This window comes from Chaetura pelagica, unplaced genomic scaffold (genome assembly GCF_000747805.2).
Source record: "Chaetura pelagica isolate M959 unplaced genomic scaffold, ChaPel_1.0 scaffold115, whole genome shotgun sequence".
Classification (NCBI taxonomy): Eukaryota; Metazoa; Chordata; class Aves; order Apodiformes; family Apodidae; genus Chaetura; species Chaetura pelagica.
The window spans coordinates 1,691,270-1,711,542 of NW_009953761.1; the positions used below are offsets into that span (position 1 = coordinate 1,691,270).

General features: G+C 39.9%; 1 protein-coding gene across 1 annotated transcript in view; it reads left to right on the forward strand.

Annotated features, from left to right (window-relative positions):
* ENOX1 (ecto-NOX disulfide-thiol exchanger 1) overlaps positions 1-20,273 on the forward strand; it is a 146,989-nt gene that overhangs the window by 52,141 nt on the left and 74,575 nt on the right. The window contains exon 6 of the mRNA XM_010000871.1: positions 8,269-8,481. Within this exon, the coding sequence (XP_009999173.1) occupies positions 8,269-8,481 (213 nt within the window). The remainder of the gene's footprint in view (positions 1-8,268; positions 8,482-20,273) is intronic.

Sequence of the window (20,273 nt, forward strand, 5' to 3'; positions counted from 1 at the left end):
CTACCCAGAGCGGTTGTGGAGTCTCCTTGGCTGGAGACATTCAAAACCCGCCTGGACATGTTCCTGTGTGATGTACTCTAGGTGACCCTGCTCTAGCAGGGGGGTTTGACTAGATGATCTTTTGAGGTCACTTCCAACCCTAAGATTCTGTGATTCTGTTTGTGAAGTTGTTCCTCTCCCTTTCCACATATTGTGCTTTGTTGTTGCCACTTTTCACTGTGGGACAGTGACATATTGCCAGTATCTTGGATGTGTCTCATGGTTTTTAGCATATAACTCTAAAAATGTAGGCCTACACTATTAACTTGCATTGATTAAAACATTTTTTGAGCTTCTCTGAATTTATAATTTGCTTGTGGTATTTTCTGCTGGTCACGGCCAAAAGGAGGACAAAGCACAGAGATGATTCTTCATGAAAAAGATTTCCTGCATTGGAAAGGTCACTTGTCACAAAATATTTGATGTGAATTTTTTTCATGCATTCCTGTAAGAGATTCCCTCTCTTTATGAGTCCAGCACACAAAAGTCAGAAGAGACCCGAGCATGGGTTATGAAAGTGAAATGAGCTCAAGCATTCAAACTTCATGGGTAACATGAGGGACAACATGAGCTCCTTTCAGACCAGATCTATACTGATCAGCACTAGTTTTGTACCACATGTTTTAGGTTTGCAAGCTGGTTGGAAAAATAAAACCACTCTTTAATTTTGCATGACAAGTTATTTTTGTTTGAAGTTTTTTTTTTGGACTTCCAAACCACTAAAATAGAAGATAGGCACCATTTGTTTAAAATGGTAAAATAGAAATTCATTTTTTCAAAAGCTACTCCTCAATATTCCTCTTTGATCCAAATATTCCAACACTTGTCATGGCATTGCAAATAGTTTAATCAAACCATTCTTTGATTGCTGTGGATTAAGAAACACCTAAGCATAACTCAGGTTAATGAAACTTCTCGCCTTCTCTTTGACATCCTCCTGCCTTAGGTAAAAATCTGTGTTTCCTTGAGGAAATGTATCAATAAATTCATATATGTGAATTCTGGGAAACCAAGGTCTTTTACAGTGAAGTGTGAACATGAATTGCTTCCTTAAATAGCCTTTGAGAATGGACGCCGAGTTCTTGTTCTGACAAAACCAGCAGAATATTTTGTTTTCTGCTATTACGTTACAAAAAAGCTCTATTCCTTGTCTTCTGATTCATCGCAGCCTTTTGTTTGGTGTGTGTCTTTGAGATTTTAATTCCTCAGTATTAAATCAGATGCATTACTACTTCACAGTGAGTTGTGTTGGTAGATATTTAGGATCAAATTTCCATACTTTGACATCTGTTTTCCTGGGTGCTTTATAAACAGTTGAGTAATGTGGTGCCCAGAACATCACACAAATGGAGAGGGGCTGAATTTTTTATTCTTACGTGGAACACTGTCCTGTCAGGTGCACTGTAACAAGACATTTTAATCTTATGTGTGCTTATGACATTTGTGTTTCAAGGCAGAATTTCAAACATTATGGCATTTTTAATTCAAGCATATCTGTACCTAATGGTGTAATCTTCAGAGATCACTTCTTGCAAATAAGCTACTTTAAAGTGCTACATCTGTCTTATTTCCTGCAGATAGTTAAATAGTTCCCTCATCTAACAAAGACATCTCTTCATATCTGATGATCTGTTTTTTAAATACTTTGAGCGAAGGAGACATAAATATCTGCAAGTTATATACAATACCCTGAAATTTACCTCCCTTTTAAATACAGTGTTTCTTTATGAGCACAGGCAAGTCATTCATGTGGTTTTCCATTAAAAAAAATATAATTTGAAAAATTGAAAAGCTGCTTCTTTGCCAGGCACTGTATTATCCCCTGAAGAGAGAACAGATTGGAAATTTAAATAAATAGATGGCAGTTACCGTAGAATGAACTAACCGGGGATGCATCTTGTGCAAGATTCAGGTAACATCAAGCCTGACAACCTCACCCCTTGCAGATCATTTGAAATATAAACAACATTTAATTGCTTGGGAAATAGAATATTTCAGTGAGAAGAAAACCACGCTGCTTTCATTATCACTCTGCACTTGAGGCTTTTGGAGGACTGTAGAAAAGGTGCGGTTATCCAGAGTCAAGTCTCACACAGGAAGGATCAAATTCAGTGTGGGACTACATCAGAAGGGGAGGCAAAGCTGAGATCCTCTGAACAAATCAAATGGATGCCAGGTTTAATTGCTGCTGAAAGACTGCAGACCTTTTTTTAGCACGATCTTTTTTTATTAGTAGTGCATCAGGACAGAGCCCTGCCTCAGACATGTTTTGGTGCTTTAGCTTCAAAGCTGTTCACTCACCCTTCCTGTTTTTAGAACATCGTTTTCTCCTTCCTTCTTCCATATGCTGCTGACATCTGCTGTGACACACTACACCTGCCTCCAAGAGCCTCACACAGGGGCTACGAGCAGGCACGGTGTGAGGGCACTTTTGTCTGCTGGCAGAGGAGCAGAAGGTGGGTTCAGCTCTTGCCAGCCTTATAGCCCCATTCCCTGGGCACCTCCCGCCAACAGGCTGCAGGATGTACGTTCACTGTTAAGTGTATTATTAAAAGTGTCTTCTTTCACCTGATCTCTATTGTATCAATGCAAATTTTAAGGTTTTAATATAGACTCACTTGATTAAATGTTCTGCACTGCAAGATGACGTGAGTTAATTGCAGCTCACTGATATGAAAGTCTGTAGTGTGATTTTGAGAATCAGGGAGGAAACTCGATACCATTATAATTACTTTTTATTGGAAATAATGGCATCAGCAGGGTAAGCTAATGGATTTCTTTGTCTCACATGAAACATCCACCTCTGGCAGAATCTTGTGTGATTTGATTTTGAAGAAAGAGTTTTATGATACAGAGGGGAGAGCGTACATTTTAAGTTATCTTTCAGTGAATGTATGTGTGTATTTTAATCAAATCTAATTTCAGCTGGTTGTTTATTACGTAACTGGAAAAGTTTCTTGGTGAAAGCATACAGTTAAGTCTATCTAAGAAATTGTAAGGTGGATATTAATCATTCTTTAAAATAATCATTTGGCAGTAAGAATTTGTAGTCCCTGATTCTCACTTATTATGCAGTGCCATTGGGTTAAAAATGTTATTAATCCCAAAAGTACCAGACTGATGTTTGTATTGCTTGGCACAGTTACATAAGGTTTTGGAGCAGAGGAGAAAAAGAAGGTGAGGGTAGTAGCTGAAGAGCTGTGTTTCTAGGTCAAAGGCAGGCACTCTGTGCAGGAGAAGCTCTTAAGCCAACAGAAAAATAGGTCGTCATTGTGGGACAAAAAGTGGCATGTGCTGGGCAGAAAATTGTTCCTGATGCACAGGGGAGCTGGGCTGAACCTGATGATGAGAGAGGTTAGTAAACCTTTTCCCTGACTTGATTCACCTACAGCAGTCACCCACTGTGGTTTATTATTTTTTACATTGAATTCAGTGTTTGCAGTTTAGAAATCTGAGTTATAGTCTACTCAATTATTAAATCAGAAGTCAGATTAACAGTAGCCTTGGCCAGACATCCTCTCCTGGCTGCAGTTATGTGGAATGAAGAGTGTTGCATCCTAAACTGGCCTCTACCACTTTCCTGTAATAGCTGTTGGGACCAGTTCAACAAACAGGAACTGGGATGTGATCAGACCAGCAGCTCCAGACAGAGCTGACAACAGTGTAACCATGAGCAAAGGGGTGGTCCTTAGCAGATGGGATGAGGCAGGCAGGGGACACATCTTCTGATGGTCTAGCTGCAGGTGTAGCTTTCTAGGTGTAGTCATTAGGATGAAGAACAAAAGAACAACAGCTCTGTTTAGCTTCTCATTCCCAGCCTAGAAGATTGCACTAGGGGAGAAAGATTAAGGACAAGAGACAGTATGTGCTGACTCTGGACAACACCATAGGCTGTAATACAGCAAAGAAGATTGTTGTGGTTTAGACAGGCTACAAGTGTTGTGTGGATTATATCAGATACTTTTCAAACATTTGAGAAGATCCAGAGATGGGAAGATGCTAGCAAGGCTAAAATCAACTGTTGCCCAGTGTTTGATCTTGCCCTAGCTAGAAATCCAGCAGAAAAATGTCGGTCTCAAAATGCAGAAATATAAAGTGTGCTATATTTGTAATATGTCTATAAATGTCAAAATTACAGTAATAGAAACATTTGAATGCCTGGCTTCCAAGTGATGGATTAGTCTGTCTCCTTCCTAATGACTGAGGATTTAGACACCATTACCCAAGTTGTGAAAGCACCTTATGGAGGTGCTTACCATTGAGACATGAATAGTCAGAACATTTCACATTACCTTCAGCTAAATTCTGCTCTGTGTTACGTGAGGGAAACTCCATAAACTGAGAGTAAAATTGCTATTTCCAACTTTTTTTCCAAGTATTCCAATTTGTAGCATCGTTTGTCATAGCTTTTTCTATCAAAAAGTTTATGCCAGTTGGAGTTGCTTAGAGGTGGTCAAATTGCAAGCAGAAAAGTGCAAAACATTTGTCAACAATTATTCTTTTTTTTTTTTTTTTTTTTTTTTTTTTTTTTTTTTTTTTTTTTTTTTTTTTTTTTTTTTTTTTTTTTTTTTTTTTTTTTTCCTTAGAAATATCCCTGTTGACAATTTGCCACACAGCCCTAGGGATGCATTTTCTTTTCTTTATATTTCATTTCATCTAAGTTGTGAGCTAGGATTTAAGCATCAAATATCTTATCTCCAGAGGCCTGTGATCGAGTCTAGCAGCATCTGGAAATCTCTGTTGACAAATACCCACTCAATAGATGGGCAATATTAAAACCACACAGTGTGCTTCACAGGTTTCAGTATAACCTAAAACCCAACACAGACACACAAATGCTGAGTAGGTCTTCTGCAGCTGGTGCACTTGTTAACAGTTGGGATTACTCTGACCAGATGTAGATGTAGATGTAGATGTCTGCTGCGGAGGTGTCTATAAATGAGCAGGATCAGCCCAGGCTCCCTTTGCAGCTGGTTGAGGGAAACAGGTCCTTCTGGGGCACAGTTCACCTCACCTTCAAGTGACCATCCCTTTCTCTTGACTGTACCAAGACCCTGAGGTCGCTAAATCAGGTGTAGGCATAAAAGAGATGAATCCTACCTTATTTGCTTAAGATGTGCTGTATCTTGAAGGAGAAAAAAACTTGAAGTGTGAGAAATAACTTGCTGTGTGCTCATTTTAAAAGGGGAATTACATATGGGAGCATGTCTTCTATAAAGGAATATAAGAGTATTTTTTTTTTAAACAGTGTATATTTATGTGCCTCCTACTACAAGGGAATAATTTTGAACAGAGTTAGGAGTTTTGTTTTATTTATTTTTTTTTAATTAGTGTGCAATCATAAGGCAGTTCATGCTCTGCTTAAATTAGATTCCATTGCACTTCTTCAACTATTTACCTACTAAATAAAAAATAAATGAACAGTCTGGTATAAAAACCTGATTTCTAAGTGAACATCTGATTGCTCAGAAAGAGTCATTGCATTCTGGATGAAGAAAAATTAATTCATGGTGATTTACCTTATACTAGTCACTGAGTAGTCACCTCAAGAATCTAAGTTAGGAATGAAGGTGAAATAAGGCAATTTTAAAACTGTAGAGAAAAGATTTTATTAACTAATGTGCTACTGTTGTGCGTATATTACCCTCTAGCATTTTTTAATGTATCTTCTAATTATGTAATCAATGAAGATGCTGATGTTTACCAATGGAAGGGTTTTTTTTTTCCTGTTAATACAGAACCATGAATTAAATATAAGAGGCCCATAGACCTGTGCAGTTCCTTGGAAGTATAGTATGTTGAAAACAGGTTTTCAGCATGTCCTTTGAAATGGGTTGAACCTGTCTGGCAGAAGGATGGTATTTTATCAACATCCCTTAGAGACACCAGCTGTGCCTGATAAAAACAAAAGGAGTGTTTTAATTTCATATAGAATTTATAGCAAAACAACTTGCAGCCATGTACTGGTGAGAGATTAAAGCAAGAAAATGGTTTTGTGCAACTGGTTTTCCTCTGTGAAAAATCTCTGTGAAACATTTTTGCTTAGTTCTGAATACTGTGTCTTCACAAATCACAGTGTACTTCTTCAGAGGTATCATTTCTCCTAACTTTGCTGTTCATTTCTTGACCTAGATAGAGTAGGATAATTTACTCTAAATGGTACTTCAGTGTTGGGTGATGCTCTAGATAACGATGTCTATGAGGAAAAAAGAGGAACATTCTACCGTACTTATCCTCTTCTTAAAATCAGCTGTATCTTTGGTGTTAACAGGCTAGTGCCATCAGCAGGGTGACCAGACTGTACAGACTGTTGGAGATTGCATGCTAACATTGCCAGAAGCCATTACAGGTTATTTTTATTGACTACTGTAATTATAATAAACATTACGTTCCAGGGATGAATTCTTGGCAGTATTGAATCAGTGACATCCGGCTCCCATGCTTTTCTGCAGGCAGAAGATTTTACCCCAGCCTTTTGCAGCTTTATCCTAGTGTTTTCTTGCAGTGGAAAGGCTTTGCATGAGTCTTGTTTATATTTGGCATTTCTGAGGCCCATATTCAGCCAACCTCACTCACCACTTAATACATACCTGTCTGTATCCAGAAAAGATTAGAAGTGGATTCTAATCCAAAGGGACAGAATAGAAAGAAAAGATGTCTGTCTGATTGTTCCTCCCCAGAGATAATTACTTAATGAATTATGATGATGAATCACATGTTAATGTAAAGTCACAACAGATACATCATTGCACAAAGAGAAGGTGGTATGATGATTTTCAGGGATCTTGGGTGAACACACATATCTAGCCCTGGAGAGCAAATCCTATTGCTGTATCTGAAAGCATGTATCAGTTAATAAGATGCTAACGATCAGACAGTGTAAATTCTGTTCTTCACAAACTGTGGGTACAGAGCATATCACTAGTCCTCTCTGTACTTCAGGATCACTTTTTAGGGAAGTTATTACTGACTCAGAATAAAATCCCAAATTGTCACTTAAGAATTAGTATTTCATTATTCTTTGGATATGGAAAGCAGAGTCTTACAAACTATGTCCCACATTTCTGTATCCTGTAACACAGTCAGTTAGGTTCAATATTCTCCAAGTTTCATTTTAGATGTCTTTTGATTATTACTATATTACTTCTCCCCACCATAACTGTATAACTTCTCCTATAGAAAGGAATACCTACCATCTAAAATATATATATAAAGAAATCTAACCAACAAGGACTGGATTAGATGTTTAAAACAATTTTTTGGGAAATGAAAGTTTTATAGAATAAAATCCTTGGGGGAAAAAAAAAAAAAAAAAATAGAGATTGAATTGCACAGAAATGGTTCCACAGGAAGACACTCTGTTGTAATAACATTTTCTTGCAGTTAAGCCTAAATGGGACTTAAAAAGAAATGTGTCCTCTTAATCCTGATGAAGCCAGAAGTGTAATGAATGCTGCACTAAGAATCTTTTGAGGAAGCTGAGAGCACTGTCAGAGGAAAGAAGATTACTTGGGGAAGGAGTGCACAAAATCTAGCCTCCAGTTTTGGTGATATTTCTTCAGAGAAACGTAACTTTAGTCATCTGAATGGTAAAAATAAATCTGCAATCCAGGTGTTTGTCTGGATTCAACTGAACTCCATAAAAAAAATATGTAAAACAAAACATAAATGCAGAATGCAAAACAAATACAGACGTGTCATCTGTTCAAAGCAGTTCCTTGTATTTAAGCAGTGCTTTGAGGAAGAATTGTCCAGCCTTGTCATTGTTCATTAGATGAGAATGTGATGTTAGTGAAATCTGTTGGCAAAAATATAGCTCAGCCCAAGCTTTTGGCCGAGCAGATCAACACAGACACATTTCATTTCCTTGGTGGGTCCAGTAACACAGAGGTCTCCTTGCTCCTGCTGTGATGTCATCCCATATTACTGAACAGCTTAAGGGAGACATTCTGAAAACAAGGAGTCAAGCCACAGAGAGGTGGGGAGATGCTTTCTGCTGTGAGAAAGCTATTAAAGTAAGCAGAAGAGAAGTCTTGAAGGAAGATTTATGTAGCTTCATGTGGCAGTATTGGCTTCCTACATCTGATAGCACAAGGAACCCAAAAGTTGCCCAGAATTACGTACTGCAAGCAGGATTTATGGTGATTTTATTGTGACACAGAGCAGAAAATGTGTTCTTGCCAGGATATTTATGCCAGCAATCTGAAACCTGTGCTTTGACTGTTCTAGATGATAGCAAGTTTTCAGAGGCCATCACAGTGCTGCTCACCTGGATTGAGCGGGGGGAGGTGAATCGTCGCTCTGCAAACCAGTTCTACTCCATGGTGCAGTCGGCCAACAGCCACGTCCGCCGGCTCATGAACGAGAAGGCAGCTCATGAGCAAGAGATGGAGCAAGCCAAGGAGAGTTTCAAAAATGCCTTAACAGGGATCCTCACTCAATGTAAGTAGCTGCTTTTCATCCAGTGGTGTTGTAGTGATGGTGGTGGTGGTGGTAGTTGTCTTTTTTTTGGTTTTGTTTTGTTTCGTTTTATCATTTTGTTTGTTTGGGGGTAAGTAGTTGCAACGCAGTCGTGTTCTACTTCATATCCTATTCCATACTCTATGGCAATTTGGAGGAACAAGGACCATTCCTAAGAGCTTATTTCTCAAGGTGAGCAAAGTTTCAGTAGTTTCTTTATTAACAGACACAGACATGCTCTATGCATACTGTCTACTCTTGTGTAGACATAGCGCTTCAGGAACGGACCAGACAGAAGCCTCCCTGCTCTGATCAGGCTTTTGTGGAGAGTAGTGATATGGAGCCTGTGCATTGTAATTAGTTAACTATGCCAGTTACACAATAGAGGACAATTAGGTTATATTTTTAGCCTGGATATAGGTAAAAGGAAGCAGGATTCATCAACTTTTAGGGATATATTCACAGTGTCCAGGCCACCTCCACACTAGAAGAATATGCCGTGCTGCTGCTGGCATCAGGACTACTTGACTGATACAATGCCAGTATTAATTTGGCAGATAAACTGCCTTAAATATTTAGTGCTGGCAGCTATTTACTTAGTACAGAAATATAACCAATGAATTTACCTTAATGAGGTTCCCTCATAAAACAATAATTGTGTTGCTTGCCTAGAAGTGTTCTTCAATGGGGAAGGAGGAGAGGAGAGGAGAGGAGAAGAGAGGAGAGGAAAAAGATAAGAAGAATGGGAAAAGAAAACTAATTTCATTGTTGCTGGTTTTCAACATTTCTACTCATGACTGCTGACACAAGAGACTTTATAATACTCAGAAGGGTGGAGCCTGAAGTCAGCTCTCATACGGAAGTTAAAAAAAAAAAACCCCAAGACAGTTCATCAGATAAAGGACAATGTAGTTCGCAGATTTGTCAGAGTTGGACAGGACCTCTAGAGATCATCTAATCCATCTCCCCTGATAAAGCAGGATCCCCTAGAGCATATTACTCAGGACTGCAACCAGGTGGATTTTTAATATCTCCAGAGAAGGGGACTCCACAACCTCCCTGGGCAGCCTCTTCCAGTGCTCTGTCACCCTCTGTCACCCATAAAGAAGTTTTTCCTCCTATTTAAATGGAACTTCCTGTGTTTCAGCTTGTGCACATTTCCCCTCATACCATCATTGGGAACTACTGAAACGGGTCTGGCTTCATCCTTCTTGCACCCACCCTTCATATATTTAGAGGCATTAATAAGATCTCCCCTCAGCCTTCTCTTCTCCAGGCTAAAGAGTCCCAGCTCTCAGCATTTCCTTGTAAGAGCGATGCTCCAGTACCCCAGTCATCTTTGTCGCCCTCTGCTGGACTCACTCTAGTTGTTACATTGCAGCAGTTGAATCATACATTTTTACATTAAAAAGGACTCCTTAAAGGCTTTTCTGCAATATTTTTCTGCTCCCTCTGCGGTCATCCTTCAGGAGTTAGGGCTGAAGGCAGAAGCTCGGATGGACTTTCCTGGTTAAGGAGAGCAGCCCCTGGAAGCTTCCTGCATATGTGATGGAGTGTTGAGCATCTCAGGAGACTAATTCAGCACAAGGCACATGTTCTTCTTATTTAGGAACTTAGATGCTTGAATTTAGAAAGAAAGATTCTGAGCTAAAGGCATTTGATTTCTGAGGATGTATGTTCAATGAGTAAATTTTAAAGACCAACTAATTCCCTTGATAATTTGCTAGGCAGTGTCATCTTCCATCTCAGCATCTAAAAGGCAGTATGAGGAGCAGAGATGCAGGCACCACACACGGCCATGCTGTTCAGTTCACACCAGGGCTTCTGTGGTTTTGTGTGCCAGCACTCAGAAATGCTTTCTTCAGCTACATTTTAAAAAATCCCTCATTGTCAGCAGGCTGAACTTTAGTTAAATCAGTCTAAATTAGCCCATTTGTCACCAACTGTTGTAGAACATCTGTCACTTGGAAATACAGATCCCCATGGTTTCAGGTGGAAACTTGCAGTTTTGGCTACCTGGTTTGTTCCTGTATTGTGCAGAATGCTGAACTTACAAAACCAGAAATAGGTCTGGCTTCAAAACATGAGCTTCAGAGTGCCACGGTCTCAGCAATACCTGGAAGAAGAGACCTTCTTCTCCAGGCTAAAGAGTCCCAGCTCTCAGCATTTCCTTGTAAGAGCGATGCTCCAGTACCCCAGTCATCTTTGTCGCCCTCTGCTGGACTCACTCTAGTTGTTACATTGCAGCAGTTGAATCATACATTTTTACATTAAAAAGGACTCCTTAAAGGCTTTTCTGCAATATTTTTCTGCTCCCTCTGCGGTCATCCTTCAGGAGTTAGGGCTGAAGGCAGAAGCTCGGATGGACTTTCCCGGTTAAGGAGAGCAGCCCCTGGAAGCTTCCTGCATATGTGATAGAGTGTTGAGCATCTCAGGAGACTAATTCAGCACAAGGCACATGTTCTTCTTATTTAGGAACTTAGATGCTTGAATTTAGAAAGAAAGATTCTGAGCTAAAGGCATTTGATTTCTGAGGATGTATGTTCAATGAGTAAATTTTAAAGACCAACTAATTCCCTTGATAATTTGCTAGGCAGTGTCATCTTCCATCTCAGCATCTAAAAGGCAGTATGAGGAGCAGAGATGCAGGCACCACACACGGCCATGCTGTTCAGTTCACACCAGGGCTTCTGTGGTTTTGTGTGCCAGCACTCAGAAATGCTTTCTTCAGCTACATTTTAAAAAATCCCTCATTGTCAGCAGGCTGAACTTTAGTTAAATCAGTCTAAATTAGCCCATTTGTCACCAACTGTTGTAGAACATCTGTCACTTGGAAATACAGATCCCCATGGTTTCAGGTGGAAACTTGCAGTTTTGGCTACCTGGTTTGTTCCTGTATTGTGCAGAATGCTGAACTTACAAAACCAGAAATAGGTCTGGCTTCAAAACATGAGCTTCAGAGTGCCACGGTCTCAGCAATACCTGGAAGAAGAGACCTTCTGACAGATTTGACCTAGGAGGATGAGGTCAGCAAAAAAACAGGCTCAGGGAAAGGTATTACTCTCTGTGGATTTTATAAGAATAAATTTTATGACCTTTCCAGATGTTCCACGTAGGTTATTTTATAAACATCATAAACACTGGCCATTATTAGCATTAATGTGACTAATTAAAATTCTCTGCAAACTTACTATGAACAGATGGATTATATTTTTGCTTTACACATCTATATGCCTAGGATTGTTAAACATGGATACTGTGTAATGAGCTTCCCTTTTTCAAGAATTTTCTTGCATTTGGGTTGATTTGAAGAATGTTTTTCATGCTCCCTTTTCCATTGTTTTCCCACAGTTATAATAATTTACAATATGTCACTAGCTTTATGAAGAAGAATTTGAAAATACTAGCTGTCCAAAAGAGGTGTGTATGGTCTATTAAGTTCTGCAGAGTGGCAAGAAAACATTTGTGGTGTTCTGCAGTTAGGAACCAAAAGTCTAGTGTAATGCTGCAGCTGTGTGGCCATTTGACAGAAATATTACAGTATTTTAAAAATACCATGTGGCGTTTCTCTGTCATGAACTAAGTCAGATGTCTGAGTACAAGATGACCATTCTGGGCTTTCTTTGCAGTCAGCAGAAAAAAAATAAGAATCTTCAGGGAATGAGTCATCAGATCGACCTCCTGGTGCTCTTCCAGTGAGATGAATCATCCCTTGGAGATGCCATTTTATCTCTGCTACCCATAGAGGAATCACAGGGGACCTAGCTCAGAACCAGATGTCCAGCTTCTACATGCCGTGTTTAGTGCAGGCTAATCCCACATATTTTGTGCAGTCTTGATACAGAAGGATGTGGCGTAAGGGAAGAACTTGGAATTAGCAAAAATTTCAGCATTGTAGCAGTGAATATTATGGGGAATGAAGAAGAAGTACATTAAGAAAATGGGCTTAAAGAGCACTCAACTGGAACACACACACATTCTATGTGGGTCTCAGTATAAAATGCTTTATTAATGAGGATTAGTATGGCCAGAACATTTCATCTTATGGCCCAACTACTAAAGAGTACAGGTATTGAAATCCCTGCTACAGATTTCTGCCTGCAAGTATTTAGAAGATTACCAGGTGGATTACTCCTAAAAAATTTGGGTCAAGTGTTCAGCATGTGAATTAATTACCTGACCAGGATACTTGTGCCAGGATGATCACTGAAAGAAAGTGTATTATTGCTGTCACACCTCCAATTTACAGCCCCCGATTTAACTCCTACAAGGAATCTTAGCCTTGTCAGGATGCTTTTTTAGTTACTTATAGGATAAAGAAATGAAAACGTCAATTTCCTTTTTTATTAAAATTAATTAATTTTCCTAGTTTTGAATTAGTGATTAGAATATGGATTGTTTTCTAGGATTATGGATAGTTTTGTCTTTGCGGTTTGATTTCTCAGCTCTTCCACAGCAGTTACATGTGACACCGCTCCCTGTCTTTCCATGCACCTCTGTTTCATTTCCTCACAAACCACCTTTTCAGCCTAAGGCTTATAGATGTCGATCCTCACGTTTAAGAAAAATGGAAGCCCTAGAGACATCCACGTTGGGCTGTTTTTTAGACTACACCAAAGCTGCAGTTTTTTTCCTCTGACTTTCTCTTCCATGCAGTGTAAGTGTTATCTACCTCTTATTGAGGTCTCCGACTACTTAGTGTACTGCCCCTTGACAACATTTTCAAAAGTACCTATCGATGAGTGAAGATCCAAAATCTCATGTTGAAAAATTAATTGATTTCTCAAAAGTTAGACAGAAAAGGGGGTGGAAGTGTATTCAGGTAGATAGATACACAGTGTAATTATTCGAAGTGCCCCGCAACTGGGTACTGAGCAGCTGGGGACACTTATTTGGTAGTTTCTGTCTATGGTACAAATGGATGAATCTTCAAAGGACTGAGGCACCAGGTGTCCACCAGGATGCATGAATCAGTTTTTCATGTTCCCATGGGGCAACAATGGGAGGGTCATTTTTAACATGGTGTTCCCTGGCCAAATTACTTCCTTATTACATAGTTGCCTTCAGTTTTGCTCTTTCCTTGGCCTTCAGGGAATTTCAGTGCCTAGTGATCAAGACAATCACAGAATCACTTAGGTTGGAAAAGACTTTCAAGATCATCAAGTGCAACTATTAAACCTACTCTACCAAGTCCACACTAAGCCATATTCCCAAGCTCCACATCCAGATGACTTTTAAACTCATCCAGGGACAGTGATTTAACCACCTCCCTGGGCAGCATCTTCCAATGTCTGACAACCCTTTCAGTGAAACAATTCTTCCTAATGCCTCATCTAAACCTCCCCTGGTGCAGCTTGAGGACATTTCCTCTTGTTCTATCATCAGTTACTTTTGAGAAGAGACCAGTCCCTACCTCTTTACAACCTTCTTTCAGGTAGATGTGCAGGGAAATGAGGTCTCCCATCAGCCTCCTTTTTCTTTAGACTAAATAGCCCCAGTTTGCTCAGCCTCTTCTCACACTACTTGTCTTCTCAACCCTTCACCAGCTTCGTTGCCCTTCTTTGGAGATGCTCCAGCACCTTGATGTCTTTCCTGTATTCAAGTGCCCAAAGCTGAACACAATATTCGAGGTGTGGCCTCACCAGTGCCAAGTACAGAGGACTAATCACCTCCCTGGTCCTGCTGACTATTCCTGATGCAGGCCAGGATGCTGTTGGCCTTCTTGGCCACCTGGGCACACTGCTGGCTCCTGTTCAGCCAGCTATCAACCAGCACTCCTCGATCCTTTTCCTCTGGGCAGCTTTCCAGCCACTCTTCCCCAAGCCTGTAGTGTTGCATGGGGCTGTTGTGACACAAGTGCAGGACCTGATACTTGGCCTTTTAAAATTTCATACAATTGGACTCAACCCATTGATCCAGCCTGTCCAGGTCCTTCTGCAAAGCCTCCCTACCCTCAGACAGATCAACATTCCCTCCCAGCTTGGTGTCGTCTGCAAGTTTACTGAGAGTGCATTCTATCCCTTCACCAAGATAGTTGATAAAGATGTTAAAAAGAAGTGTTTCCAGTCCTGAGCCCTGGGGTGCACCACTTGTGACTCTCCACCAGCTGAATTTAACTTCATTCACCACGACTCTCTGGGCCCGGCCATCCAGCCAGTGTTTTACCCATCAGAGCACATGCCCATCCAAGCCATGAGCCACCAGGTTTTTTTCATCAGAATACTGTGGGAGACAGTGTCAAAGCCTTGGGGAAGTCTAGGGAGGCAACATCCACAGCCTTTCCCTCATTGACCAGAGGGGTCATCTAGTCATAGAAAGATATCAGGTCCATCTCTTTTGGAAAGGTATGGTTAAATGCCTTGAATGCCAGCAAAGGGACTGAATCTAAGCCTCCTCTTTTCCCCCTTTAGAGTGCTCTAAAGGGTGAGGTCTGGTGATCTGAAGGGTAATATTGACCTTCCGTAGGGTGTTCAAGAGATGGCTTTTGTGCACCTGACCCAGAATTGCACCAAGTGGAGAGAGATGTCTCCATGCCTCCGGTGACACAGCACTGAACAGAGAGAACAGCACATCCCACACAGGGGTTGAGTATGCGAAGTCCATCAGCTAGTTAAGGCAGTGGCCGTATATGCATTCCCAAGTGTGAAGCCCTTCCCCTGTACTTTGTAGGACACCTGAGCTTTAACCCATCACAGCAGATTACAGATAATGACCAGAGTCTCAGAACCTGAGTAAAAGGCCTGAGTGTCAAAATTGTGAAGCTGAAGTTGTGGTTGGACAGATGGCTCATCCTACAGGGCAAGTTGGAGTATAAACCTCCAGAGTAATTTATTCCAGTGTAGCTGATCACAGAGGTATCCTTACCTCCTGGTGGACTTCAGGTTGCTGGAAAGGGAATTTTGTTCCAAATGACCTTGGAATTCCTTTGTGCGTTAGCTGGCACCAGGGGGAAAAAGTGTACTGCGTATTCTCACCCTACCCTGGCAAGCAGTAATTAGCTCATTGAGTCTCATTAAGCAATATTTGAAATCAGAGCATAGACTCTCTGAAATCACTTAGACATGTTTAAAGGTTGTCATCCTGAATTTCATTCATAACAGCTAAGTGACAACCCTCCTGCTGGCATTAGGCAAGCCAGTGACAATGCAGTGTAGCAATCCCCATCACTCAGTAGTCAGGACCAGGATGCACAAGTAGGTGATCCTGGTATTTCCAGGGGACCTCATGGACAAGCTACATACTGACATCTGTTTTTTTCCATTACAGCTACTAAATATCATGCTTCATAACAAGCAGTAAAAGCAAAACTGTTACAAATTTTAAAATAATTTATAAGTGACAAAATGCAAACTTCAGTGGTACTACTGGAGTATTTGTAAATTGTAAAATAGATTTTTCTGCTAACTAACAAATAAAATGTTGGGATCTTTTTCTTGGTACAGTTCTAGCTGTGATCAGGGACCAAAATTTGTAGTTTTTTGTCCCCTTACTAAGTCTTCAAACACAAGGATTCATATCTGTGGATAAAAGTGGCATTATTAGTCCTTTCAAAGAAGGAAGGGGTCTCATGAGAGTGGAGAAGAGGGGGGAAATCAAATGAACATTGCCAGCTCATGTTGAGTTTCCTATCAACCAGCACCCCCAAATCCTTCTCCTAAGGACTGCTCATAATCCATTCTTATAATCCATTTCAAAGCCCAATTTTCTTTATGTCACTGGTGTACCTTTGCCACAAATGGGAAAAAAAAATATTTTTTTTTTACACAGAACTAAAACCAAAGATACTCATCATTCAGGAAGACCCGAAACCAAAATGAACCATGGAATTGTGAATTTATGAAACTGACCTGCTTAGCTTGTTGCTAAGCATGCTTAGCCCTTTATTCATGACATCTCTGAGCTGATTCAGTAGGGCTGTTCACTGAGAAGTATCAAAGGTTTGGGGAGAAGGCTCTATTTCCCCTCACCATGGGAAGGTCAGGTTTGTCACTTTGAGTTTTTCCTCCCATCCTGCTGAGGAACTTTAGTGGACTACCAGAGTTCTCTGGCTTTTGATTTTTTTTCAAATAACTGGGAGGAATCTGGTAGAAATTTCCCTTCTCCCCCGTGCCCCCAAAATAAATTGAAGTTAAATAATTCTGAAAGGAAACGCATTCTCAACAGACTGAATAAAATTCTCCTCTTTTCTGGTTTGTTCATTTTCATTCTCTGATATCTCCTGATATGATTTAATCTGTTTTAACATTATCAGTGCCTTCACAGATAGAATCTGAATTTTTAATATTAAAAAAAGAAGAAAAAATGCTTAAAATCCTTTTTGAGCTTTCTTCAAAAAAGGATCGGGGTCAGTTTTGTTCTTCTCATTACAAATTCACTTCAAAAATTGCTCTGTTACTTTAGAGAAGGTAGAATTTACTTTGATACAACGGTGATTACTAAAATCATCTTCTTAGTTTATTTGCTTTAAATTCCATACAGCAGTCCTTTCTCTCAATAATCCTTCCACTTTTTAGTATTTTCTTCTAGTACTAAAAATGAAGCCAGTTTCATTACAGATTTTGAAAGCATGCTGGTTAAAATTCTTTTAGCAGTCAGACTTTTTTTACACATTCGTGCATTCAATTGCTCTGCATTAATAACAACTTTTTAAAAGGATTTTCTTGCTCTTTAACTGTGCAGTCTTAGAGTCTTTCCTTCTTTTACCAGTGAGCAATTAAAAAATATGAGCTTACTTTATGAGCAATTTTTAGGTCATCATTAAGCTCTTTGTGAAAGAGATTGAGTCATATAATGTGGTTTTACAGGGCTGGCCAGATCTCAGTCAGTGTTACAGAATGACACTATAATACAAATAAAAACATTAATAATTCATGTCATTAGTTGCTACTATTACTTTCTACCTTGGCGTATTTCTCAAAGAAAAACAAACAAATACACCCCCAAAAAAAACCAAATAAAAAACCTAAAAAACCTCCACAATCCATCCAGTCCCTTTTGATTAGCTCATTTAGTCCATGTGCTCCTTGTTTGCTTCTGTACTGATAATTCGACCACTGAAGCTCAGCTGGGTATCTCTGTTCTTCTTTACTTGTCCTCCCATTTTCTGTCTTATGTACACATTCTCAAAAGCTTGTCTATCTAGGATGCTTGCAGCAGTAGCAGAAAATAGAGATGGAAGACTCCATTTCTATTTTCTCTTGCATTCTTATAATTCCTCCTCACTTTTTCGTAGTATAACCCCTTGCAGTTGCAACCTGTATTGTTTCAGATAGCTGATTCCTTTGTGTTTCATTTTCTTTGAATTTCTTAATCCTATTTTCTGTAGCCTTCACTCCACCTACAGTCAATAGAAATCCTGCTGTCATTTTAAGTGTGGCCAGAATTTCAACTGAAGCTCTCCTTCTGTTATTTTTATTTTATTTTTTTTATGTAGACCATCAAATATGCAAGTTTTATAGCAAAATAAAAGCACTGCCTCCCAAGAGACTTCGGTTTAAAGCCCTTTTTGACAACTAATGCCACTTGCCTCAATCCTGCAGTATTTGCTATATGATGAAGCAAGGTTCAAATCAGAGAAGCCTGTGCTTGAATCACATGGAAATCTATGCTCGGTTTTGAGCTGCCTTGCTGAGTAAGGATGGAGGTAAGGGCCTGATGCTATCAATAGGCCCTCTAAGTACTTGAGAACCACTTTAAGGGGAATCACTGGGGCAATTACCATAAGCAGGGAAAGATATGGTATTTATTGATGGGAGATTAATATTGCATCACAGAACTGTAAATGTTGTGTGAACACGAACTAGTCTTTCTTCATGTCAAATCGGTGGATTTGTCCCAAATGGTGTAGTTTGGGATGATGACAGAGATGTTATGGGGGCAGGAAAAGAGTTTTGGAAAGGCGTGGACAATGTGGAAGGGAATTATGAGACTGGAGGCAGTAAACAAAGAGAGAAGGGGACAAGCCATGCCAAGCATGGGAACATAAGGTATGGCAGCAAATGAAGAAATAAATATTCCCCATAAGATGTGTGAGGCGATTTTTTTATTTAATTGCCAGAAGACGCTAAGGTTGTTGAAGCCTCCTCATCCACCTCTCTATTATTTTTCATCAGTAAAAGAAACCATATTAACGCCTGAAACAAAAGTAGGCCTCTTGAACGTTCTACTATGCAAGATCCCTGGACAATTATTACTTAGAAAGAGGAGCTTCACTTTAATGGGACCTGAACCAGAGTTCAGTCACATTTATGACGTTCCTTCATCTCAGAGCTCCTTTGGGGTTCTTTTTTCAGCCAGGCTTACAAAAATAGTTGTTCCTACTCTTGCTATTTTTGAATCTGAGAACTAAAAAAAAGGTCTGCCTAGCCATAAATAACAATGAGAGCAGCTAATTAAATGCAGTACATTAAGGATGGCTTATAATCTTGTCAAGCTGATGAAGAAAGCAGCATTCACTTCATCTTTCTTTGAGTTTGTGGGGTGGAGGTGGGGGATTGCATGGGTTTTTATTTTACTTTTGTTTCTGGATGTCAACACAAGGTCCCTAAAATCTGTTCTGTAATATAAGATGGTGGCATTAAAAGAGCAGGTACTGTACCTGCCCTAATGTGTTGTGCTGGCCTGATGTCAAGTTCTTGCTTGTTGAGAAATGACATGGGGGTGAAGTGGTCTTGTTGAGTCCAAGTGATTTATCACATGGCACGGTGCCAGCACTTGCTGTTACACCAAGCTGTCAGTTTCTTTCTTGTAAATTAAACCACGTTTCACAACCTAAAAGATTTTCAAAGCTTATTTTGTAGACAGATTTTCTAGCAATACCTTGCAGGGTAAACTGGACTCTAATCTGAGTGCATTTATCATTTTTTTTATGTCAAAGTTTAACAAGGGATGTTCTTCCATTTGTAGAACTATTAATTGTTTATATACATACCTGAGACACATTACTGTGCAGGTTTTAGGATGAATCCTGAAGAGGAGGAGTTTTCTGTGTCTTTCTTTCACTCTTCCTCACTGGGTGTCTTAATTGATGAAGAAAGAAAAATAGCAGCTGCTGACACTGAGGTTCAATGTGTTTTTACAGGATCAGGGATTCTAGTTTGTGCTGTGGTATAAGTATCATTTATGTTGTCCTTCATCTATGTGGAAGAATCTGCTTATTGTACTATGAAAAAAATGTTTCTTCCTCTGTCACTCAGGTGTAGACCACTGACATTCAATTGGCCTCTTAACCCATACAAGCAGGTTGACTAGGACCAGGCTGAGTCAGAAGGCAGAGGAAGGGGAATCCATCATCAACCCAGACTAGCCACCTCCTGGTATCAAACACTGCAGACCCAAACAAAGGGAAATGTAGATATAATATAATCATTTAGAGAGAGGACACTGACTCTTTTCTCATTCTTTCTAGTATTCAGCTGGGAGAGACAGGGTAGACAGAAGAGGGAAACATCCTTCTGCTGCAGGTGAGCCTTGTAATGGCTCTGCAACACTGAGTCCCCTGTGTCAAGATGAGAGTAGAAAAGGTGAAACTGCTTTTAAAAGATGACCCCACCAACTCTGTCTTCAGGAGCAAATTAAGCTGAGCTGGGGCAGGCTTGTCGATGCTGTTCAACCATAAGAAAGTTGTTGCTTTGGGCCAGATAGCATTTTCCCACAAAATGTGGGCACAATTTAGGGATCAGTGAGGGCCAAGTAGTTTCTCCAAAAGCATCTTTTGAGGGAGAGAGAAGAGTTGTTTCTGCTGGGACACTCAGCATGTTGTGCCAGGTGTCTTC